Source organism: Magnolia sinica, chromosome 7 (genome assembly GCF_029962835.1).
Source record: "Magnolia sinica isolate HGM2019 chromosome 7, MsV1, whole genome shotgun sequence".
NCBI lineage: Eukaryota > Viridiplantae > Streptophyta > Magnoliopsida > Magnoliales > Magnoliaceae > Magnolia > Magnolia sinica.
Window position 1 is genome coordinate 3,203,390 of NC_080579.1, and position 26,868 is coordinate 3,230,257.

Consider the following 26,868-nt stretch of genomic DNA (forward strand, 5'->3'; position numbering starts at 1 on the left):
ACATGTCAAAGATCTGCGCATATGTAACATGTGTCAGATCCAGACCATTCATCAGGTAAGAGTGCACTGAAAATGCCATGGACCAAAAATCTAGTACACTCATCAAGTGAGCCAAACATGCATGGTGAATTTTACTATAAAAATCTTTTTTACCTAACTGCCGTTTTGTTTTTTGTTTTGTTTTGTTTTTTTTTTTTTTGGGTCAGAAAAGTTTGATCAGCCTGATTAGAGGACCAACCTTATTTGGTTCAGGACATGCCTACTGTGCCCTACTTGATGGATGGTCCAGATTTCTGACACTAATGCTGTAAGCACAGATTTCTGACAAATCATATTCTGGCGCCTCATGTGAGGAGCTGTTCACTGAATCATGACTCTTTAGTTAAATTGTTACTACTTACTCAATGTACCTTAATCATTCTAATATATGTAAAAGCAAGGTTTGATTGTGGGTGAGTTATAGGGTCGACCTCAATCCTCAACTCATGGTTCAGTGGCCAAGACCATTTGATCTGTTGCATCCCACTGTGTCGACCCAGGTGATAAAAATCTCCCAGATCGGAAGATCTTAGCCAGTAACTGAGGTACCTTTTCAGTTGAATGCAGATCGTTGATAAATGGGTATGGTCTATCTACAGTTGGCAAAGCAGACCAATAGTCTAGATTAATGAACTGCAGGCACTAACTTGTCAGAACGACGGCCCATTCATTCAACAAGGGCAGGCAGACTGTAGTCTGCATGTAACAACCAGGCAATTTTCACATTTTATACTTGGGAAGAAAAAGAAAAAAACAAAAACATACTCTCTCTATTTATCAGACTTCAATACATAAGCCGTGCCAAAAGCCTCTCCAAGAGAACTGAGCTAATATGTATCCCTAGCTTTCTCCTCTCCACTGCTACTGCTGGACCACAATTTGTTTATATGGTCATGTGCAACGATTGCTATGGAGTATCCATCTGTACAGCACAGATAAAGGGAGCTCACTACAAAATCACGCATAACAAACATGACAAAAATGTTTAAAAATGATAAAACATGCATTAGTTTGTCTGCATCAAGGGTAAGGTCAACAATGACATTTCTCACTCAGAGAGCCAATTAGCAAATTATCCTTCCCTCATTACAGCTAAGATTCTGCTGTCAAAGAAAATGACAATTAGGTAAAGGATTTCAGTGACCAAGGATTGTAAGAGAATTAATGAGGTTAACTGCCAATTCAATGCGTTTGAAGTTTTCAGTGCCTGGTTACCAGGTTGAGTTTGGGAGAGTCCGCTACTCAAATTCTGCAGGCCACACAGTTTGAACTGGGGCTGTAAATGGTCCAGGCCATAGTTAGCTTCAGGCCTGCCTGTTTGGTTTTGGGGTGCAGAAAGAAGACCAAACCATGGTTTTAAGACTCGGACAATTCTCGTTTGAGTTGACTCAAGACTCAGTAGTGCCCGATCCAGATTGATACCACAAGTCACCCCTCTCGAGTCATCCTCAACTTGAGGAGTCAAACTGGTCCAGCCCTGACTCAGGTGCATCCCGACTCAACTTAGGTTTGAACGAGTTGATACGAGTCGCCGTCTTTTGACCATGGACCAAACCCAGTAGTCCAGACCATGGCAACAATAGCCAGACTTGGATGTGGACTTGGATTGGGGGTAGATAGAAAAGTTGTCAAACTTGGCCCGGGCCCAGCCCATTTATTTTCAGGTCTGAGAATTATACGCAGGCCCAACTTGTGGGCCAAAAATTTAGATATCAGCCTAGACCATGGCAAGCCTGACAGGCCAGCTGCGCATTGACAGTCATGTAATGGTCCATCAAAATCAGCTTTCAAGTTTATACATGTGGCAGCCACTGTAGATGGACCACACCTGAAAATTGCCTTGATGGTGCAATCCTAACCTTTCAAATTGTGGCCTGCAAATAGACAGCTACGAAAAATATAGTAATGGTCGGCATTCAGCTTCAGTGAGTCTCAAGGTTGGTGGAAAATCTTCCAATTTGGGAGGTGTTCATGGCATTATCTAACTGATCAGTGGTCTAGATTACTAAACCGTGTGCCTCATTTGCAATCCCCACATAAAATAGGTCATTATTCGAATAAGGTTGCCAGTTTATAACAATAGGTGGTGTTACTTTGGAGCATGGATAAAAATGTATTTCATGAAAATATTCCATTCACAATTTTGCAACTGCGAAGGATGCATATGCATATTGGATCAATAGATAGTGATGGCAAACCAGAAAGTAATAAAACAACAGTGGAAACACACACAAACACACAAAAACACAGATTTTAAGTGGTCCACAAAAACACAGATTTCAAATGGCCCACCATGATGTTTGACTACATCTGTGTGGCAGGAAAATGGGAGAGTTTTCACTATGCATGAAAGTGTAAAAGTACAACGGAAACCACCACTTAACAAGGTTTTTTTGTATTTTGCTTAACAGATAGGACTCAAACTGGGTTATCATAAAAACACCCCTCAAAAATTCGGGTCAGCATGAGATTAGCAAAACAGCGCCGAACCACAGCAGCTAGTTTCGTGCCACAGTTCTAGGTTGCAAGTCTCAAGCCAACATCACAAGCACCATTATATCCCGAAAGAAATTTCACATCAATTAAAATGGGCCAAGATGTTGTTCACTGACCGTTGATTTTTCTTCTGCATGGTATAAGGAATTGGGGCTGAGCTAATCAATATCCATAGTGTTATCCTTTCCACTGCCACTGCTGGACCACAATTTGATAGTACGGTCATGTGCAACCGTTGCAATGCATTGTCCATCTGTACATCACAGATTAAGCGGGTCAGCTGAAAATCACACAGTTGGTAGGACAAAATGTATAAAACAATAAAAACACAAAACGTATCGAACAATAAAATGTGCATGAGTAACATTGCTGTATTAAAGACAAGGTCATCAACATAGTTTCTTAGTGGTGGAGCAAACTATCAAACAGCTCATCCCAAATTAAGATTAAGATTGTAATGTCAAAAAAGATGGACATGAAAGGTCATCAGGGAACAAGGGATGTAAAAGAGCAGATCAGGTCAACTTGGCTATGGGAGCTCCCTTGAAATTTCCACTGCAAAGTTACCAGGTTCTTATTCCATATTGCAGGGGCCAGTTTTACTGTTCAAATTCCAAGCGAGCCTATTGAACTATGGGTGTGCCTGTGACATGCCAAGTTTAGCCCGAATCCAGCCTGTTTGTTTTTCGGGCCTGAAAGTCAGTTCAAATCCAGACACTGGCAGCATGAGGTCCACTAGGCCTTGATAGAATAGTTCTAAAACTAGGGTCAGGCTTAACCTTTCATTGCTCAGGTCTGAAAATCAGGTGAGGTCCAGTCCACAAGCCTAAATTTAGGCCTCAGCCAGCCCATAGAGGTCTATGCTGCAGGCCAAATGGGCCAGTTCTGTCCAGTGACAGCCCTATAACGATAACGAACCCAAGTTCCGTTTGTCATCAGTCCAACCAGGACGTGGCTTTGATTCTCAACTGTAGGCTTAATTCACACTATCTGTAAATCTAATTTACCAGGTACTCATGGTCATTTTCAATCTTATAGAAAGTCTAATGTTTTAAGTCTTCTCAAATTTTCAGCCCATCCCACTAATTCAATTCCATGCAATCTATTAAATAAATAAATAAATACATAACTGGCAAATTTTCGCAGCAAACAGTGAATCAACTAGGTTTATTAGGAGTGTACAGGGTTATTCAGCAAGCTCAGAAAATACCGTATGCCTGGAAAGTAAGTACTAGAGAACATCATCATCATCTAAGCCTTATCCCAACTAACAGGGGTCTGCTACATGATTCTTTTTCCGCCACTCCACTCTATCAAGGACCAAAACTTTAGTTAGACCATAGGTCATCAAGTTTCTTACTACCTCCACCCGCATCCTTTTGGGCATTCCCCTTGCCATGTTGGAGCCTTCAGCTGATACAAATTCACACCTAACTGGTGCAGTTCTTGGTCTCCATTGCACATGACCAGACCATCTTAGTCGACTTTTCCTCGTCTTGCCTCAAATGCATTTCATTTCTGATTTCATCCTTCTCTTGCCACTCATCCATCTCAACATCCTCATTTCAGCTGCACTCATCCTACAGACACGTTGTTCCTTAACCGCCCAACATATTGTCCCATAAAGCATGGCTGGTCTTTTAGCCATCCTATAAAATTTCCCTTTCAGATTGAGTGGTGCACAACAATCACATAAAACTCCAGAGGCACATCTCCATTTTGTTCCACCGGCTTGATTTCTGTGGGCAACATCCTTCTCAATCTCTTCACTCTCATGAATTTTTATTTTTATTTTTAAAATTAACATCAAAATTTTATTAAAAACTTGTGAGAAGTGAGCAAAAATTACAAAGAAAACAAAACAGAACAAATTACAAATGTATCACTGGAAGAAGCTTGCCAATATCAATCATATTTTCAGAAGTAGCCCAACCCAAGATGCAGAAATTGATCTTATGAACACAATCCAATGTTGTTACCTTCCTATTGTTAAAACAACAATCATTTTGAGCTCTCCAAATTACCCAAAATATATAACAACGACCATTTTGAGCTCTCCAAATTACCCAAAATATATATCCATGATGAGTAATTGCCACAATGCCACAATGCCTCTGAAAACCGTCCTGGTCTATGAGCAGACCAAACTATCAAGTCAGTTTCAAGAGAGTTAGTTACGATTGATTCAAGCCGAGACATTCATCAATCTCTGTCTTTTAATTCCATCAACAAGGAGCCCAAACCACCTGCCCATTTCTAATAAAATAACATTGATCAACTGTTATGTATCTCTCCACCCTCACCTTAGAAATTCATCTATAAATGATATTGCACCACACCATATATCATCCCAAAAACGGATTCTGGTCCTAAAACCAAGAGAGAGAAATACCTTGCCGAAAAAAATGTTCGATTGAGGCGATAGCTTTCCAAATGTTAGAAGCATGATACAGGGTAGAACGTTTAACTCCCTATCCTCCAGTATGAAGACCATATTTCTTTTCGATGAGAATCTGCCACAATGTGCCCTCTTCACATCCCAGTCTCCATAACCACTTACCAAGGAGACCCAATTCCCTAATACCAGCTCCCCCTTCTTCCACTAGTCGACATACCTCTTTCCAATTTAAAAGATGAAAGTTTCTTCTAGTGGCTGGCCCGTACCAAAGAAAGTCTCTCCTTAATTTCTCCAATCTACTCAAAACCGATTTTGAACATTTAAAAAGAGACATGAAATATATTGGCATATTAGACAGAGCAGCTTTAATAAGTGTGAGACGACCTCCCAAGGATAAATAACGACTCTTCCAATTAGATAACTATCTCCATTTTTTCAATAACCTTATCCCATAATGTTTTTGGAGGCTTTCCTATGCAAAGAGGCACCTCAAGATACGTTGTTGGAAAATAACCTTTTTTGCAGGCAAATAATAAAGCAAGCTTATCCAAATCCTCTTCCTCCAATCCAATTCCCAACATTTCACTCTTGGTGATGTTAATGTGAAGTCCTTAAACAGCTTCAAAGCAGACTATGATTTTCCGAAGATTATCAATGGTTGTTTCATCTGCATCACAAAAAATAAGGGTATTGTCGGTGTACTGTAGATGAGAAACGGTTAGTCCCGATTCCACTACCTGAAAACCGTTGATCGAACCAGTCATCTCTCCTTGCTACATCATTCTACTAAAAGCTTCCCCAAAATAACTCGGTATCTCCCACGAAAGTATCTATGGAATCTGACGTTATTTGAGTTTATGGTTCCTTCTGTCTGTTTACTCTTAGAGTGATTATCATTTAATAAGTTCTAAATATAGCTTCTCCACCTTTCGCCCATCTCATTGTCCTTGACTACTACTCTCTAGTCATCACTTTTAATGCATCTAGCATGATCTAGGTACCTAATCCTCCTTTGCTTGTCTCATTTTTGCAAGTTTGAAGACATCTTTCTCACCTTCCTTTGTCCCACATATTATAAAGATCATCATAAGCTTTAAGATTAGCCTCACTACTTTCTTAGCAATCTTTTTGGCATTGTTATATTGTTCAAGATTTTCATTTTTCAAGTCCCTTGCCAAGTTTTGAAACATGCATGTTTCTCGTTGATTGCTTTTTATACATCCTCATTCCACCATCAAGTTTATTTATATGATTAGCTTTTCCCTTTAGATACTCATGAAATATTTTTTACTACTTCTCTAATGCACTCAACTATCTCATTCCATAGAACATTTTTACTTTTTCTTCAACTTTTCACTTACCTTCTTCCATCAATTTATTTTTGAATAGCATTCTTTTCTCTCCTTTTAATTCCACTACATAGTTTTTAGACACCTATTAATTTCATTCACTTTCTTCCATCTCTTAACGCAAACATTTGTAAACATTAACTTATGTTACACAGTCAAACTCTCGCCGCGTATCACCTTGCAATCCGTGCATATTAATTGTTGTCTTCCTAAGTACAAAAAAAAATAAAAAATAAAAATCTATTTGTATTGTATATAATCCACATTTGAATGTTATTAAAGATTCATCTCTTCTTAAAGTATATGTTTGCTAGAACTAGATTGTATGCCATAGTAAAATCATGGATAGCTTCTCCCATCTCATTTTTTCTCCCAAAACCATATCCTCTACTTTCTTTTCTTACGTGACCATTTACATATGCTCCTACAAATATCCTCTCTCCGTTCAGAATTTCTTACATTAGTCCATTCATATCCTCCTAGAATTGTCTCTTGATTCTATCCCTTAACCCTACTTGTGGGCTCATGCACTAATAACATTGATTATCTCCTCTCCTAATACAAGTTTTATTAAGAGTACTAGAGAACAGATGTCTAGAATTTGTTTTTGATCTTGAGCAAAAAGATTACCTGCAGCGATATCTAGAGATGTAACTTTTGCTTCATGTCCCGCTAGTGTCTTTATAGGCTTGAAATCTCGAGCCGACCAAACCTAACAAGGAGTGCAGTTAGATGTAATGATAAATAAACAAAGGTCACAACAAGCTAGCGGGTGGGGCAGAGAAGTACCTTAGCTGTAGTATCATATGAAGCGGTTACCAGAAAATATCCCTCTTGGGGTTCAAACTTGACTTGCGAAATAAGGTGCGAATGAGCTGGTATTACGTACAAAGATTTCTTCTTCCTTAAATCCCAGATTCGGCATGTATTATCTTCACTTCCAGTGGCTAAGTGATAACCGTTAGGGGAGAAACTAATTCCAAGAACCTGAGAAGAGCCAGGGATTCATTAAATTCACACCAAAATCATCTGATATTTTCATTACAAGAACAATGGAACCAAACATATTATGTTAAAAAGGTGTCAATCTAACAGAGAGAAGTTACAATTTGTATATGATTGATGCAAAATAGATGAAGAAAATATGCTCGGATTCCACATCATGCTTTCCCCAACACACATCAGGTCATCATAGGGTGCACACCATGGGCCCCACCATCTATCTGCAATGGACCTAAAATAATGCCAGGCTAGTCAGCTGGGCCACAAGCAGGCCAGATGCAGAATGTTCGTCAATTTTTTAAGCCACCCATTGATTCCACACGTGTGGTCCACCTGATTGTCAGACAGTCATTATTTTCAGGCCATAGAACACAGTGAGACCACTGATGGACCTGGATCTTCCACATGCATGCCAATGGGGAATAGGATTAAGAATCCTGTCACGAGTGGTCATTGCATTTCTCTGTATACTGATAATGTGGTACAAGGAGTGCTTCAATCGCCTCACCGGCTTAACATGGCCTTCCAAGGCAAGTATGCTTCTTCCCGAGCGCAGGTCCCAGACACGAGCAAGTGCATCTAGCCCACATGATGCAGCTAAAGATCCATCACGGTGGAAGCAGATCCCATAAACACTTCTACTGTGGCCTTCTTGAAGCAACAACTCAGCCCCAGTATTAAGATCCCACAATCTCCATGTCTTGTCAAAGCCAGCGGTACCCAAGTATTTTCCAGATGGATGAAATGCGACGCGGGCAAGACGATCCAAATGGCCCTCCAATGATTTTAAAAGAGACCCTTCAGCATTCCAGACTTTTGCAGTGCCATCGGCAGAGGCAGTCGCTAAATGGTTGTGCACAGGAGAAAATGCAACATCAGTTGCACGCTCAGTGTGACCTTTTAAGGTGGCAACCTTCCTGACTTGAGGCATGCTCCATATTTTAACAGCTCCACTCATAGCACTAGATAAAGCAAGCATGAGAGAGTTAAATAAAAGGATCATTTAAAATGTAGCAAACTAACTATCTGGGGTTCAATATTTTTCTCATATATATATATATGGGAAAAGGTACTATGTGCTCGACCTCACGATTAGCTCCTGTGAGGTCTAGCTGTGTGGGCCCCACCGTGATGCATGTTGACCATCAACACCGTGCATTTGATGGGTACCCTCTAAATTATGGGATATCCCAAAAATCAGCCGTATATGGAACTCAGGTGGGCCATACCATCTAAAATCATGTGAAACACCATTAAAACATATAAAAGCACTTGGTGGGGCCCACCTGAGTTTTGAATGCTGCTGAAACTTGGTCTGAACCCTCATGCAAGTGGGACACACATAATGGATGGGCTGGATTTGCAAACCACATCTCGATGGGCCCAAAAAACTGATTATGAATGTTTTAATGGTGCACGGCCCCTCCCCACTTCTGTATGTGGTGTGGCCCACAAAAGTCACGGATTGACTTGATTTTTGAGACCTAGGCCCACGATGGAATGGTGCATCTGACTGATGGGTTAGATGTTCGAAACGCATCACGGTGGGGCCCACACAGCTCGACCTCATGGGACGGACTCGTGAGGTCGAGCGCATAGTACCTTTTCCCTACACACACACACACACACACACACACACACACAATAATCAAATATTTGGCAGGCATCTAAAAGCAGGCAATGCAAATGTTATGATGCTCATATCAAATTCTGACGGCACATAATTAATGAAGGAAAGGACAGGAACAGCATATTTTCTTTATGAAAGGAAATAATACCATGTTTGATCGAGCATTTGGCTTGGCCCATTTGGTGATCTAAATTGTTCAAATGATGGGCCTCATCGTGGATGGGAGGTATCCTAAAATAGGTCCATGTGTGATGATGCTAACGACTGATCGGGCAACAGTTAGATGTGGGCCAATGGTTGTAACTGTCCTTTTTTAATGGAAACTGAAATTCAATAGCAAACTAAGGATGTGTACTTAACAGCCCACACACGCACCAATATCGATATTAAGAACCATGGCTCAGAAGGAAGCTGCCGCAAAGATTCCTCCATGCTTTACAAAGATACTTCTTAGAGGATACCGTCCTCTCTATCTTCCAGCTTTCAAACCGAAATTTTGTTCCATTCCTTGAGTTTCTTTGAAAATTTGAAGCCAGCCCATCCTTCAACCTGCAAGGCGTTCCACCAACCTTCCACCAGTTTCACTAACCCAGGAACTTCTGGCCAAGTGTTTTAAGGCTTAAAAGCAAATGGCCCCAAAACTATGACTTCGGAGTTTAAGAGGACAGGGTGGTGACGAGAAGTTGGCATGGGGAGGATATTGTCTACAAATTCAGGCAACATTCCTCCCAATATTTAGATGTTAGGAATCCTACAAGCTTGCATTTAATGACCCTTGGTCCCTTGAAAATAAAAATAAAAATAAATATAATAATAAGATAAAATAAACAAAATAAAAATTGACAACCCTTGTTTGTTTGACCATGGCAAAGAGCAATCCATTTGTTCTCGATGATAAATTCTGATTTGCATGCTGGTCGTGAGCCGACTTCCTCCCAACTTCTCAAAAGAGAACTGATTAGTGTTGATGTCTTCCCTGATCATGGTATCTAAAAACAGTTACGTAACAGCTATTATATAATAGTATTGGTGGGCGGTGTTTGTGATATCAATACTATTGGCCGATATTATTGATTTTTTTAATTTAAAAGATGATGGTACCAACTCCTCGAACATTTGATATTGCACAGTACCAATACAATACTGAGCTTTAGTCGGGAAACTTCCCAGTATCGATCAATATATTGCAATGTATCGTAATGTATCTATATGTATCAACCATGATGCATCGCAATGTATAATCATGATGCATCACAATGTATCAACAAATTCGCAAAAATCCTAAAAATATCTGTTTTTCTTTCTGAATTTTATTTTTATTTTTTTACTTTCATTACATTCTTAAGGAAATTTCAACCACTCCTTATCAATTGTTTGGAGAGAAAGGGGGATACGTCAGTGATACATGATACATGATACATCCGATATTTCCCACTTCTTTTCAACCCAAAATCAGTGATACATTACATGATATAACTGCTATTTCCCATGCGATACCCTATATGTTTCCGTGTCCCGAGGGTGTGATACGTCAATCAATGCCACTACTAAAAACATTGACGGTGGGTACCATTATGAGTTATGGGCAGAAACAGTTCGTTATGAGGATGTTATAGCTTCTTTTTTTTTTTTTTAAAGACCATAGCAGCCGTTACAGCCCATATCCTAATGGTAATGATGGCAGCCTTTACGGCCACCGTTACCGTTATTAAATACCTTGTCCCTGATACACCAGAAGCAACACATGAAGGAATAAATGAAACTGAGCTCGTCCCAAAACCCACCCTCCTAGCAGGATCAGTATGCCCATAGACGTTAGATAGGGGCAATTGATAGCCATCTTCCTTCAAGAGAATTAATTAATGATAGAGAACTCCCTAACCATTTCCTGCTACCATGTCTACTACGTCAGTAAATCATGAGAACCTCCTGATCTTCCACAAGAAGGGAGAATAGACACAACACAATCCTCCAATCCCCATAGTTCTCAACCGGAGCTAATGGAAATCTGTTCGCATTTTGATTCTTGAATGGGGACAATATTGACTTCAAAATTCCCAAGAATTCCTTCACGAGCCTTGTCTGCATACTCCCTAGCCGCTGAATATTCCAAGACATGATCTTCATTGAGAAACAATGTTTGCAGTCCCCACACTCCCATCCTTTTGACATGATTTTTTAAGGGTCCCTTTTGGCGCGAAATCACCTTCGAATTTCACAGAGCATGAAAGATTCCGTGTTTCCCTTTAACCCTTGACTTACCCGATTCACTGTCATTCTGGCACTGCTGCACATCAGGGCAGCAATTAGGAATCCAGCACCTTCTACTCTAAAGGTGGTAGCCAACTGATGAATGTTCTCAAGAGTTGCAGTCCGACAAAATGCGCCCAGCCATGAAGGTCATCATCAACAGCAGCAGCAGCGTCATCTAAGCCTTATCCTATTAACTAAGGTCGGATAAACGAATTCTGTTCTACCATTCCACTCTATCAAGGATCATATCCTCAGCTAAACCATAGGTCATCAAAACTTTTCTTATTGCCTCCACCCACTTCCTTTTGGGCCTTCCCCTTACCCTTTTAGAGCCTTCCGCTTGAACCAATTCGCTCCTTTTAACCAGTGCAGTTCTTGGACTGCATAGCACATGGCCAAACAATCTAAAGGCCTATGTGGATGCGCCCTCCAAAGGGGTGTTTGAGGTGTAAATCCCCTTTGAGCCAAACCAGGGCTTTTAACGTGTGTTTGGATGCAGTGTTGTCAAAATCCTACATTTTACAATTTACGATTTGAGTCGAATCTTAAGTAAAACAATTTGAATCCAACTTGTGAATCCCTTTTTATATGAATCCTATGATTTTATGATTTGAATCCTACGGTTACGATTTACAATTCAAATCCTAATTTACGATTTAAATTATAATTGTTTTCTTCTATTTTAAGCTTCACTCGGCTTTCATTTTATGTTTTTTAAATTGGTGGAGGCTTTAAGGATCATTTAAAAAAAAAAAAAAAAAACCCTTAAAAAAAGTAAAAGGTAAATTATTTTATTTTGTTCTTTATGAGAGACTAAATGATATATATTCTCTTCAACATTAAATTGTAGAGCTTTTTCTTATGATTTTTTACTTCTTAACTGGTCAAAACACCAAATTGATATATGACTTGTTTGGAATGTTTTTTGTGGATGGTTACGATCATGTTGACTTATATGTAGAATGATGGTTAGAAATCAAAATATCTTTTTTCATCGGTCTACAAAATCGATTGCTGCTTTCCCAATGTGGTTCTACATTCATGAAAGGTAACACGAACATAAACTATTAAAGGATCCGTGAGGAAATTTTCTTGAAAGAGATAAGAATCCTTTAACACTATTATGATATGGTATTACTTGGTGCATATTGATGGCAAAAGGATGATTACTGAATTTATTTATTTATTTTTTTCTCATTTATTTGTATTTTTCATATTTTTAAGAAAATCACAAAAAAATCTTACGATTTATGATACGATTTGCAATTCAATTCGGATTCAACCCCCATAACGATTTGCGACACGATAACAAACATTGTTTGGATGCACTTTGCAACCCCACGTTTCACCATTTGCTCGACATAATAGGAGCTAAAGTGATGACACACAGACTGGTTTTTCGCCAAGTCGCCTGGAAAAAGCTGGTTTGAAACCCCTAATTGCAGAAACCCTCTTTTTCTCAAGAGTGTCCAAATGGGCCATAAGACTACCTTCCTACATCTTGTTACCTATTAATGCTACCCCAAAGTTCCCTCAGATGCATTCATTTCTAATTCTATCCTTATTCATCTTGCCATTCATCCTTCCCAACATCTCTCATTTCAGCTACGCTCATCCTATGAATATGTTCTTCCTTGACTATCGAACATTTTGTCCCATCTAGCACGACTTGTATTATAGCTATCCCATAAAATCTCCCCTCCTGTGAATATGTTCTTCCTTGACTATCCAACATTTTGTCCATAAAGCACGACTCGTATTATAGCTATCCCATAAAATCTCTCCTTCAGTTTGAAGGATATACATCATTCACATAAAACTTCATACTCACATCTTCACTTCATCTACCTAGGTCTAATCCTATGTGAAACATCCCTCTCAATTTTCTCCACTCCCTTGAATTCCCGAACAAGTTATAAAAAATGGTCGGTACAAACAATTTCCGATAACTTGTGTTGATAATTCATGGAAGTGGAGAGATAAAGAAGGATGTTGCTCATAGAATTAGAGCTTGGTGGATGAAGTGGTTTTAAAGGAACAAGTGATTATTATTTTTAATGGTAAAACAGACACATCTAAGCAATAAAAGAAGAAAATGAAGATGACGCCCGGATAATCCTAATCCAGGACCAGCAGTATGTCTTCGACATAATCTTTGCACCACTCTAGATCAAGCAACCAGGGATTGGGGAGTAAATTTTAGCTTCCAATCAATGAAGTCAAACTCCCTCAAAAATGAAAATAACAAAAGCAACAACATCTATATTAATTCCTGACTTCACATCAGGGATCACAAGCTGAAGCATCCTCAGCAATGGGTTACTATAAATATCTACCCCAGTCTAGAATTCTACAAAAGCTTTCAGTTTAAAAAGAAATGTATCAAATGATGCATGATGTGCCGTAAAGGCCGTTACGTAAAGGTAACAATGGCAACCGTTACACATTACGGGGTTGTAAAGGCCGTAACAGCTGTTATGGAAAAAAAAAAATGACATGTAATTGCCGTTAACGGCACGTTACATCCCCTATAACTATAAAGGCCATAATGGCCCCGTAATGGCCTATTACGGGACATATATAGGTTTTTCATACTTTTTAATCAACATGACGGGGCAAATACAAGTTTTTCTGGGGTTTTTTCAATAAATAAAATATAAATAAAAAAGAGAGACCGTGACGGCCCCGTATCATAAAGGTAATCGTGGTGGCCATTACGGCCACCATTACCATTACGGAACACCTTGAAATGATGTGGTATGATGCTTAACTATGAAGACTAAACCACTCAATTCATGAAGAATAAATCCAAACTATGACTCCTAATACATAAGAAAATCACAGCTCAGAATAAAAGTCAACTTGTAAATCAATAGAAGAAAAAAACTACAAACCATGATGTAGACAAGAAAGGTTCAAAAAGTATATAAAAACCTTGTGGCAAGCAGCTTTCCATCATTCGAAAACGAACACCCTGAAAGTGGTCGATCATCGCCAATTTCACTACAGTCAAGGGTGAAACTGCCTGCCTGTTTCAAAACATAATCCATCTCTGCATCCAAATCTTCATCTGGGTCATCCCTTCTCCTCCTATCCCGTTCAAGCCTCGATGCAGCCCTCACAAGAGAATACTTGGCAATCTCAATCCGAGCTTCCAAGAGTTCCTTCGGGCCCTCAGTATAGAAAGGGTATTGCTGTGGACCTTCTCCCTCCCCCTCTTCCCCAGCTGCTGCAGCACCATCTTCCTCCTCCTCATGGGCTTTCAGGAGCTTCTCCAACTGCCCTTCTATATCAAGCTTCACCATGATTGATCTCAGCCGGTCGCGCCTTTCCATCTCCCTCTCCCCAAAAAGAGTGATCGGCTCACCAAGCCGGCGAAGACGGGCCCGAACAGCCAAGTCGTTGGTAGGCACAGCCAATGCATAAGCCCGCCGTTTGTTCAAGAGATCTTGCACTGCTTTCTCGTGCCGCTCTCGTAACTGCTTACTCTCTTCTGAGACCTCATAATCAATGGGTGAGCCCTCACGATCCGAACCCGAATCCGAACCATTTGTTTCACCATTTTGGCTGGGTGGAGCAAGTGGTGGGCGGATGGCAGGGGGCCGGACAGGAAGGGGTGCTAGTGGGCGGATGACTGGGGGAGGAATGGATGGAATGGGTGCGAGGGGACGCATGACTGGGGGTGTGATGGGAGGGGCAAGAGGGGGGTGAAGTGGGGCTGGAAGAGGTGTAGGGAGAATAGGGACGACATTGGGGAGGGGAGCTTGAATAGGAGGTGGCGTAGTGGTAGAAATAGGAGTGGGATCAGTGGGTATTGTTGCAGTAGTTTCCGGAAGTGTAACCGGGACTTGGGTGTCTTCTTCCATGATGCCCTGATTGAAAAATTAAACAAATATCAGAAAATAGAAGGAGAAAACATACTTCATAGAAGCTTGCCACAATAAACACATCAATAGAAAATAAGAAAACAGAATATAATGCCAGAATAGAAGTAATTTCCATTGGACTCGTAGAAGCTCCTGAAAGTAAAGCTGCATCTTTTTCTTTGAATTGAAAAGGAATATGGTAATCAATCATACCAACATTTTCGATGCTCCCCAGGCTCCCATTGTTTGAAACTTGAAAAAATTGGGTCCACTAAAAAATGGTTGGAGCCGTCCATACACTGGATCAGTCCGCAACCAAACGCAGGTGGGTACTATTCTGATTGGATCAAAGGGAACCACCCGAACTGCTAGTCCAGAGACCCACCATACCAAACCACCACATATTTTCCTTTTTCTTTAAAGACTTGCAGGATCATCGACTTGAGGCCTTGGCCAGTATGCTTGGGTTTTCAGTTCCAACCAATATTTTCCGTATTTTCCGTATCATTAACACGTAATGTATTGCACCCTTGGGATACAGATACATATTGTTTATTGCATGGGATATATCAGCTATATCGCGTGATGTATCATTGTCATTGGAAAACATGAGGAAACATTGGGAAATTGGTCGAATTTTTCAATTAAACTTTCGGGGTTTCCTTTGCATAGGATCCTAATCTATGCACCGTATAACTGAATTGATGCAAGTATATTCAAAGTCAAATCACATCATTTACAAATGTAAGAAGAAAGGTATGGAAACGCAAGCAACACATTCAAAAGCAAAGAAGTAGAAAAACAGAAATATACCTGTGAATGATGTGTGTGGTTGTGGACCCACATAGAGTTGCGCATGCATTAGAAGTGGAATTTTGAGTTTTTTTTTTTCTTAATTTTTTAATTTTTTTTTCTTTAAAAAAAAAAAAACAAAACAAAAAACAAAAAACTCTGAAATGGGCTTGGATCGAAAGTGGACCAAATCAGCTTGGATCTTGATTCCAACTCAAAATTTGTGTTTTTCTTCTAAGGGATTCAAGAGGAAAGGTTGAAATCCATAATAGCTTTAGTTAGAAGTGGAGAGGAATCAAGAAAAAGAATTCAGAATAGGTTTTTCAAATTTTCTAAAGAAAGCCATGGATTTCCCATGTTTCTGTGTGATATTGGCTGATTGACCGATATCGGGGATTTTATAAAAGGAACTGATTGCGATTTCGTGATACCTGCGATACATTGTGATATCTCTTGCGACATGAAGAATTTCATATACTACCTTGGGGTTTCATATCGCCTACATGGGATACACAATATATCTCATCGATATTGAAAACAATAGTTCCAACAACTGCGGCCCAGTTCAGTAATCCAGGCCATTGGTATGTTGCATTCCCACCATGGATATACATACCCCAAAAAAATGTCCCAGATCACAAGATCCAAGCCACCAAATCCAGTGTTTTTCAGTTAAATGTTAACCATTTTTCTTTGGAAATTGGCTGAACATGCAACTGAAAGGGGATACATCCAACTGAAAGAAGGCAGAATAGTTTATAACCAACAACGACTTTCCACCTTCTTGGAATTAAATGTCTATCCACCTGTTTGAGTTGTCGGGAGCCAGAGCATACCGGGCATTGAATCTGAACCATTGATGTATTTCTCTCCTTAAACCATATGTTTTTAGGCCACAAGTCAAAAGAATTGGCAGACATGGTCCATCCATGGTAGGACACAATAGAGCAGCGGCCACTGAATACTGGAGCCCACCTGTTAGAACTGAAAACCCAGGCATTCTCTCGAGAAAGATGAATAAACACACACAAAAAACCCTATTTTGCAGAAACATGAATCCTGAAGCATTTCACCAGCACGCTTAGCAGTCAATTGGACCAAACAAAAAGGGTGTGTTTGGTTGCACCAAATATCACGAAAATTCATGATATTTCACGATTAATCAGTCTAATTTGGTGCAAATTTCATGAAATTTGGTGCAACCAAACACCCTAAAACTAAAAATAAAAACAAAAATAAAAATCGGCAGAAACTAGCTGATCTAGGGTTTAACAAAACTCTAATTTTGCAGAGAATCGATTCGAACCGAGTAGAAGTTTTTAGTTATAGAAAAGAGGGGTTTCTTCATCTTTCTTCGTATGAATAGAGCCCTAGAAATAGATACGAGAGTTGGAGAAGGAAACCTGGTTTTATGTGAAGCAGACAGCAGAAGCAGTGACAGCGGCAGCAAACATGAGAGGCAGAGGGAGAGGGAGAGGAAGAGGAAGAGGGAGAGTTTTGAGAGGCAAATTGCGCATAGAGTACTGAGTAAACTCTGTGGGGCCCACCATGTTGAATATGTATTATCTACACCGTCCATCCGTTTTATCAGTTCACTTTATGGCATTAACCCAAAATTTAAGCATATCCAAATCTCAAGTAGACCACACAACAAGAAACAGTGTGAATTGAGAGTCTACAGTTGGAAACTTCTTGTGGGCCAAAGAAGTTTTGGATCAAGATGATATTTGTATTTTCCCTTCATCCAGATATCTGTGACCTTGTGAACAGGTTGGATGACAAACAAACATTAATCTGGGCCACAGAAAGTTTTCAACGGTCATTATCACTACTCTTTCATTAGGTGTGGTCCACTTGAGCTTTGTATATGTTTCAATTTTGCGCACATGCACTACAACGATCCGGAAAAACGGATGCACCGGAGTGGATAGGACATATACATCCAAGGTGGGCCCCACAGAGCTTACTCTTCCGGAGTTTGTGGGGGCCTTTTGTTTGGCGGTGAAAAGGAGAGGAAATCTAAACCGTTTATATAAAATTTATCAGGTGGGCCACCCGTAATTAACCGAGCACCACGTTGGGGAGGGAGAGAATGTGTATCAGATCCACTCCGTCCATCATGTGTGCCCCTACATTTTTCACTATGGATTTTTTATGTCATTCCAAAAAAAAGACTTATTTTGGCCACATCGTAAGGAGAAGTGTAAAATCATGCCTAATCCTCAAATTTCACATGGTGTGGCCCACATGAGTCTTGGAATGTTATAATGTTTTGAGAATCCATTCATCCTTATGTGACACGTCAGATTAGTAGATTGGATTTCATGTAAAAACCACGGTGGACACTACACACAATTTGGACGGTTTAGCGGTGGTAATTCCCATACCAACTGCTCCCCATTGTGCAGCCTGCCTGAACTTTGAATCGATCTGATTTTTGGGTCCCTAAAAGAACACGAGGTGACGAACCTGATGGATGGAGTAGATCTCATCCACATGAGGTCCTCCATCCACGTCAGCGAATAGCCACACACCACCTTACCAAGTGTTTTCGTTATTTAAATAAAAATAAAATAATATTCAACTTATCGTGGAGTTATTTGATACTCTGGCAGAGTTTTATAGTTGATACATACAGCTTGCAACGACTCGATTTAAGCCGTCCAAATTGCGGGACCCACTTACATATTTCGTCTTCCAACTCACATTGCTTGAACAATCCTAGCCACCTATTATTGATGTGCATTTGTTTTCTAATTCTGAATTGTTAATTGCTCTTCAATCCGACCGTTCATTAGATGTACACTAATCAACGGTTTGTTGGGAATACAATCGGCTGATACCCAGGACTCCAGCCTTTGAAGCTGGGTTCATCCTTCAAATGATCAGAACCGTTTATACAATATGCCTCACGATAGATGGGGAATAATTAAATAGAGGGGTTTTTTTTTTAATAAGGATTTTACCAATTAATGGCTGAGCAATTCCATGGAGGTGCTTTTTGAGATAACGAATTGTCAAAATACCCTCATTTGTTTCTTTAAAAACTGGTATATTAGAGAATTGTGGAGCCCATGCGCATATGCATGTGACATCGAGCTGCCGGATTTAATCACAAGGTCACACCATTTAAAAAAAATAATAGTCACCATTCAAAAACATCCAAATCAGCCCATCTGATGATTTGATGGGTCATGTGTTTAGATTGTGCAACTAGCATGGTGTGGTTCACAGATTGAACTGTTGGATGTTGTACACATACCACGTGGGCCTTACATTTCTCGTCTTTTCTTAGACATCAAATAATGATGATGATAAATTCCAAGGAACTTTTGGTTGACTCCTAAGTCCTAAAAATGAGTTCATCTCGTTTAAGTAAACCGTGATAATGTATCAAAGCTTATGATTGTTGGTTTTAAAATTATATTTTAGTCCTTACTGAAAGGAAATATGATTTTCAATACATAATTACAGTTAACTAAAATGAGAAGAACTAATTTTAAGGTGTCTACTAAACAAGGACTAAATACTCTAGTCATGTTGTTTTTTGATATTTCCTGCCCACCATGAGGTTCACAATATAAGCATTTTGGGTGCCCAATCCAATGGCTAATGCTCTTATCCTATTGTGATATGTCAGGACGTATCCTAGCAAGAGAATTAATCACTTGTAAGCCACTAGGGTTGCAGGTTCTATGCATGTATTTTTTGCCATAAAAAATTCAAAAAAAGAAGAAGAAGAATTTTTTTTTTCCGTGGTTGAAAATGGACTGTATGGCACTTGCATGCAGATAGAAAAGAAATGGTTTGCAAGACGTGGGAGAAAGGGAAGAGAGTTTCATTCGAGAGGTCTACTACCCAACATCCCACCTATTGTTGCAAGATATGTGAGGACCATGGCCAGGGAAAACTGTCTTGTTTGGATTCTCTAAAACTGTTTATAAAGAAAGGCCTCACCACGGATGGGGATACCTAAAAAAGTTCAGATTGGAAATATTTCAACACTTCAATCGCTTTTACTGTTTTCCTTTGAATATGGACTACTTTAAGCATTATTTTGTGGACAAGTAATATATAAAGTTTAGAATCCTTCCATATTGAAGATTTTCAAGGCAATCATCTCACCAAATGAACGGTTTGGATTGCCAAAAATGACCTTAGATCCAAGGACATTGTCGCAACCCATCCCAGATCAATACATTCGGATGTACCATGTCAGAAGTAGAAAGAGACCTCTCTTTATTAGTAGATTTAGGTGAATATGGATCAAGCGGTTAGAAACAGCCAATAGCCACTATCTTTATAATTGGTTCATCACTTGGTCGGTTTACATTAATCGAGACTTCCCCCATTCACACTAATCATCATCATCTAAACCTTTCCCCAGCTATAAATGGAGTCAGCTACACGAATCTTGTTATGCTACTACAAAAATCCTGTTGGCTCGAAATTTCAGATTGTTGGGATTCAAGAGGTTAAGCCAATAGCCACAATCTTTATGATTGGTTCATCACTTGGTCAGTTTACATTAATCGAGACTTCTCCATTCACACTAATCATCATCATCTAAGCCTTTCCCCAGCTAAATGGAGTCGGCTACACGAATCTTGTTATGTTATGCTACTACAAAAATTCTGTTGGCTCGAAATTTCAGATTGTTGGGATTCAAGAGAAAACTAATCATCATCATCTAAGCCTTTCCCCAGCTAAATGGAGTCGGCTACACGAATCTTGTTATGCTACTACAAAAATCCTGTTGGCTTGAAATTTCAGATTGTTGGGATTCAAGAGAAAAGAACTGTGGCCAAATTTTAAAGCAAGCCACCAACACGTCGCAACCCTCATTTTATCCAGGTTAGGACCAGCAATGACAGTGCAAAACTCCTACAGGCATGGGCATGATTATGTTCCCATTCAATGGATCCACTCCAATTTGAGGCCGGCTTTTGAAATTTCAGATTGTTGGGATTCAAGAGAAAAGAACTGTGGCCAAATTTTAAAGCGAGCCCCCAACCCGTTGCAACCCTCCTTTTATCCAGGTTAGGACCAGCAATGACAGTGCAAAACTCCTATAGGCATGGGCATGATTATGTTCCCAATCAATGGATCCACTCCGATTTGAGGCTGGCTTTTAAAAAATGATGAAGATGAAGATGAAGATGTGTATTGGCATTTTAAGATCGATGGTCGACCAGACACCAACATTACCATTTTCATGGCAGAGCTCACGTTTGCTCAAGTGACTGAATACAACCCAAAATTAATTATAAAAAAGTACCTATTTCCTTGAATGTATGCTTAAAAGATTGAAAAAAAGAAGAAGAAGAAGAGCCAAGTACAAAAAATGAATGAAGACGAGCAGCTGTTTTTATATGTACTTTTAAGGTCCAAAACAGCCTAACACAACAATCCACATAACTGAACTTGAGAAAGTTCCATTCCAATCCAAACCAAAAATCAGCTCAATATGTCTAAACCAAAAATCAGCTATTTTTATATGTACTTTAAGGTCCAAAACAGCCTAACACTACAATCCACATAACTGAACTTGAGAAAGTTCCATTCCAATCCAAACCAAAATTCAGCTCAATATGTCTAAGCCTTTTTTTTTCTGCCTTTCCAGCGTTGCTCTCTGATTGCATCTCAAATTACCTTCACCTTCTCAAACACATCAAAGTATGAGTCTTCCAGTCAGTACGAGTCTTTCACAGTCAGTACATTGAAGGGGATATCGGGCTCCACAGTATCGAGCGCCGGACTGAAGATTGCAGCTTCAAAACGGGCGTTTGGGTGAAATCCAAGTATCTCGGTGTACTTTCAAAACCAACCTGGAAAAAAGCAACAGGGCCATTCAAATGTCCATCACACTTTGGTAATTCAGTTAAGTATCTTCATGTGTGTCATCACCAATTTGAACTGTGCCACATTAGCTATATTCTATTGTATGAGAGATAAATGATCCCTCCCTGCTACTCTCTCTCCACGTGTACAAGATCTCAGTCATTCAGCATGCAGGCCCCACCGTGCGCCCAAGGGATCAGGCTTGTCCAGTCATCAGTGGGGCCATGTGCACATTGAATGGTGGGGTCCCACCTGATGATTGGATTGGCCTGACCACCTCAGGCCATGAAATATACATGGTGGGACCCTTTTTTGTAATTAAAGTGGGTCCCACCATGTATTTTTGGGACCCACTTGATGAATGGTCAGTATTTCATGCTCAAATCTCACCCTTTTTTTGTAATTAAAGTGGGACCCTTTTTGTAATTAAAGTGGGTCCCACCATGTATTTTTGGGACCCACTTGATGAATGGTCAGTATTTCATGCTCAAATCTCACCCTTTTTTTGTAATTAAAGTGGGTCCCACCGTGTATTTTTGGGACCCACTTGATGAATGGTCAGTATTTCATGCTCAAATCTCACCCCTTTTTTGTAATTAAAGTGGGTCCCACAATGTTCTTTTGGGACCCACTTGATGAATGGTCAGTATTTCATGCTCAAATCTCCCCAATTGGAATGTGTAACATCAGCTATACTCTAAGGCATAACGGATAATCAGACCTGCTACCCCCACATGCCAATGTATGCACAAGATCCCAATCATTCACCAGGCATGTCCCACCATGCATGTCCTGTGGGTCCCAAAAGTACATGGTGGGGGCTCACTTGATGAATGGCCAATATCTCATAAGCTTGGCCTTCAAAAATTCATCAAAAACCCAAACAAAATAAAAAAAGCTCAAAAGCACACCTTTCCCTGGCTCGATGAAAGAGGCCTAGGCGTCTTTGGTGACCACAAATCCAGTTGAGAATCTGAATTATCAAAAGAATAGAAAATCATATCACTAGAATCACATAATAGATATGACTATAACAACACCCGTGGTCATCATTTACTTACTAGCATCATCATCCACTCCCAGTGTCTTCTGAAAGTAAATTGATGCAGCTGTTTGTACGTTCGTTGTGGCTGTTTGTAAGCTGATGCAGCTCTGATGGTTGTGTAGGCATTGTTCCTCTTCTATTATAGTTGGAACCCCAATGTTAGCAAACTTTGTCGGTTGATTCTTTTTCGATGCCTTATGAGAAGACAGCTTCTCTGAGTTTGTGATGTTTGCTAAGGCTTTCCGAGTGCCGGGCCCCTTCTTCTGCAGAACTTTTGACCCGTGGACCCCAGCTGCACCACCTCCTAGAAAGACATAAGTGATCATTTCAGTAATTAGACCTTTGATCAATTGTATATTTATGACATTACAAAAATAGGAATTGCATTAGATCCTCGACTGCTTCAAAGTGGGGCTTGTGGTCTGGTGTGATCCAGACCATTGATCTGACGCCACTACTATGAAGGGATCATGCACCAAAAATTCTCCCCATTTGTGATTTTAAAAAAATAAAAAAAAAGTCTGGATCACAGCAATGGTCCAGTCCACATTCAACGGATTAGGTCAGGATCCTTCCAATTTGGTGCTTGTGAGATTAAAAGTCCAGATCACTGGACAATGGACCCCACATGTACAAGCCCAGGGATTCAAGGAAGATATGCTTAACCTCAGGTCATGGATCATATAATTCTTCTTCTTAAAAAGATAATAGAGAATGCTGAATAAATACAGAATAGTGCAATTGCTGATGTACCTTCATTGTGGATGAGAAGATTCTGATCTTGAATTAGCGGACGGGCTCTTGTAGCCATTGATGGTCTTGTGGACATCTATCTTACATCATTAACACACAAAAGGAGATATTGTAGTTAGATGCAGAACAATATCATTATTTTTGCATTTTGTTTCTGATGAATGAGAGATTTTAACAACTTATCAATCACTCAACGGTGAATGAAAAAAAGGCTTATTTGAAGGTGGGCCATTGTTTAAAACTCGTTCGATTCGAGTGTGACTCGGACACGGTGGGACCCAATCTGGTTCGACACCATGAGTTACCCCCGGCTTGGGCGAGTCACTACTCAACTCACGGCTGGCCGAGTCAATCCGAGTCAGTGAGTCTTTTAACCATGAATAACACCTTGATTTCGGACCTCAAAAGTTCTTTCTTTATCTTCACTTGATGCTCTTGTTGACGCTGACACAAAACTTTGGTATGAAATCTGCAGCAACACATTATCAACAGATCAATAATCTCTTATGAAATGAAGGAAGTTGCAAGGAAGAGAGCTATTTATGACAAATTGTATGATCTGCCGTATATTGAGTTTTCAGTTTGTACGAGTCGTGGTACCCACAGTCCAGACTGTTGGTTGGTTTGCAGCCTACTGTGGATGGACGTTTCCCAAAAATCTCATCAACAGGATCGACGGTACACATTCAACTGAATAGGATCGCCCAATCTTAAGAGGGCCCAAGATTGTCTTTTAGGGTAGGGATCTTCCAACCTGGGAAATATTTTTGCAGCATGGTCTATCCAAAGGGGGCCCAACAGACCATGTGATCTCCATCATTGAACCACAGGACACACTTGCACAAACTGAAACCTTAGTACACTGCATATATATTTGCTCGAGGATCCTAAACCTAGCAATTAGATTGCAAAAACAGCCAAAACAACAGCATCCTCTAATCTGAAGAAATTAAAGCTCATAATCATATACCAATACTTGCTGACGAAAAAACATGCTCAACTAATCCATTGTCGGATTGAACATAAAAAAAAGTCCCGTCTACAATATTTGTCTAGTTCAAAATACCTTGAAAAGAAGAAGAAAAACACTAAAAAAGAAGAGCTAAAAGCATCTACCAGGAAAAAAATAAATAAAATCAAACCACCCCCTTGATGGAATGAGTCTAACGTAGATTCATACAACTGTTACAAATGGAAACTCCTTCAAAAAAGGAAAAATAAAAGACACGTTGAAAAACAATCAAACATCCACACAGATATTATGACTCTGTTGCTAATTGGGAAAAAAAGAAGAAGAAGAAAAAGAAGAAAACTGTTCTTGTAACTAGTGAACGATCACCATGGTTTTTTTTCCCTATTCTCAAGGAACACCATGAAAAAGAATCAAACATCCCCACACAGATAGTATGACTCTCTATCTGATGCTAATTGGAAAAAGAAGAAGAAAATTGTAGTTGTAACTTGTTAACAATCATGATGAAGGTTTTTTTTTTTCCTATTCTAAGGAACACCTTGAGTATGCAAGTAATCTTAAAATTCGATCACATGTCAGATGAAGATTACAAAGTTACATAGGTTGGTCTTTCAAATACCAAGATCATGAAAACCTTTCCGGGTTTTAGGGGCCGTTCGGGTAGGTGACCTCACGCCCTCCACATCATGATTCAGCACAGTGTTTTTCTCCTCCTAATTGCAACTATCGGCATGTTTACTTTCTTTTCCCCCAAAACTTCCTTAATTTCAATCAGGCGGAGAAAAGTGGTGAATATGACTTGGAGGAATCTCCCACCCAAATGCTTTCCAGTTCCCTAAATCACATTTTGTGTCTAATATCAAATCCAAAGTCTTGACAAATCTTCAATTCTAAAGGAAAAAGAAAAAGAAGATGCAGGGTTTCGACTAACTTGCATGATATGACTGGCCTGAAAATTTAGAGTGGGGAAATTTTCTGTTTTCCAATACATTTAGGCTGCATTTGGCAGCACCAATTTCATGATTTTTGCACCAAATTGGCCATAAAATCTCTTGATATTTGGTGCAAACAAACACAGCCTCACCTATTCAAAAGGAAGAAAAATATGAAAATTTTGACAAAATCCCAGAACCAAATTACATAGGGAAAGGGCTCCTGAAACTGTAGCGATTATTGGGTTTCGATGCCGAGTGCAAGATCTAATCAAATATTTCTATAACTATTATCTCACTCAATTTTGTGTTTGCTCGACACAAGTGATGGAGAAATCCTACGAAAAATAACTGTAGGACAACAAAACTAATCTCTGCACTCCCATAACTGCCACTCAACAATAATAAATATCTCTACGTTGAGTACTGAAGAACCTACTACTAGACAAGCAGACAATAAAACAACCATAGAAATCCTAAAATCTGCAAAAAGAAATAAATTTCCTTGATGGGTTTTCTTCCAACGGCACTACCGAAATTCCATCCAAGAATAGAAAAGAAGAAAAGCCCACTTCTATCTTTCCCTGATTCATCTCAAGCTTCTCTCTCCTCTGAAATTCCTTCATTTTCTTGCATTTTTTTCGTTTTCTTTTTCCATCATAACAAGGGAAAACAAGAACAAGCCCTTGATGGGTTTTCTTCCACCAGCACTATCGAAACCCCATTAAAAAAAAAAAAATGAAAAACCCTTCTCTCTTTTCGTGTTTCATTTCAGGTTTCTCCCTCCTCTAATATTCCTCCATTTTCTTGCATTTTAAAGATTTTTTTTTTATTACCAAAAATCAAGGGGAAAAAAAGAACAAGATCAACAATTAAACGGGTTGGGAGAAAGAAAACTCACAGATTTCTTGTGATTGTAGACGTTTTTCCTCGTGAAATTTCTCTAGTTTTCCTTTCTCTCGCTTTCAAGAACGGTAGAATTTTGGTACTTCATCTTTCAATCGGGCGCATATATCTTCCACGGCTCCAACGGCTCTTTCTTTTCGAATTTCGTTCTTTAATGGACGAAAATGCCCCACCGCGTAATTAAGAAATACACGAGGAACGGGGAGCGGATTAGCTGTTATCCGAGACTTCCGAGTAACTGTAACACCTTAGTGGGTGATAACCTAAACCTTGTGGGGCCCACATTTATATATTTAATAGATATCCATGCCGTCCACTTTCTTTAAAATACCATTTTATAACGATATCCAAAACCTTAAGAATATCCAAATCTCATGTGGATCACACAACTATAAACAGTGATAAATAACAATTAAAAACCTTTTGTGGACCACAAAGGTTCTGTATCAAGATGATATTTTTTAATTTACCCTCATCCATGTTTTATTAACATTATTAAAACGTTGGATGACAAATAAACATTACGAAAATCTCAATATGGGCCCCTTGGAATTTTTAATGGTGAGGCACTCAATCACCACTGTTTCCTGTGG

General features: G+C 39.6%; 2 protein-coding genes across 7 annotated transcripts; both read right to left on the reverse strand.

Moving 5' to 3' along the window:
* Positions 1-686: 686 nt before the first annotated feature.
* On the reverse strand, positions 687-17,308 carry LOC131250858 (U4/U6 small nuclear ribonucleoprotein PRP4-like protein). 2 transcript variants are annotated; one of them, XM_058251220.1, is made up of 7 exons: positions 17,229-17,308; positions 14,102-15,039; positions 7,793-8,246; positions 7,072-7,269; positions 6,913-6,994; positions 2,652-2,788; positions 687-961 (listed from the first exon to the last, which is right to left on the reverse strand). In XM_058251220.1, the coding sequence occupies exons 2-6, from the start codon at positions 15,031-15,033 to the stop codon at positions 2,694-2,696; spliced, it is 1,761 nt and encodes a 586-aa protein (XP_058107203.1). In that variant the 5' UTR covers positions 15,034-15,039; positions 17,229-17,308; the 3' UTR covers positions 687-961; positions 2,652-2,693. The 2 variants fall into 2 exon arrangements, with proteins under 2 accessions (XP_058107203.1, XP_058107202.1); XM_058251219.1 differs by lacking the exon at positions 17,229-17,308 and adding an exon at positions 15,847-15,933.
* Positions 17,309-21,297: 3,989 nt separating this feature from the next.
* On the reverse strand, positions 21,298-26,427 carry LOC131250859 (uncharacterized). Of its 5 annotated transcripts, XM_058251222.1 has the most exons (7): positions 26,271-26,404; positions 24,219-24,404; positions 23,865-23,933; positions 23,465-23,540; positions 22,728-23,015; positions 22,578-22,639; positions 21,298-21,653 (listed from the first exon to the last, which is right to left on the reverse strand). In XM_058251222.1, exons 2-7 carry the CDS (start codon positions 24,330-24,332, stop codon positions 21,537-21,539), a joined length of 726 nt encoding a protein of 241 aa, XP_058107205.1. In that variant the 5' UTR covers positions 24,333-24,404; positions 26,271-26,404; the 3' UTR covers positions 21,298-21,536. The 5 variants fall into 5 exon arrangements, with proteins under 5 accessions (XP_058107205.1, XP_058107206.1, XP_058107207.1 ...); XM_058251223.1 differs by lacking the exon at positions 24,219-24,404 and having other exon boundaries at positions 26,271-26,427; XM_058251224.1 differs by lacking the exon at positions 24,219-24,404 and having other exon boundaries at positions 23,465-23,544; positions 26,271-26,427.
* Positions 26,428-26,868: the final 441 nt, after the last annotated feature.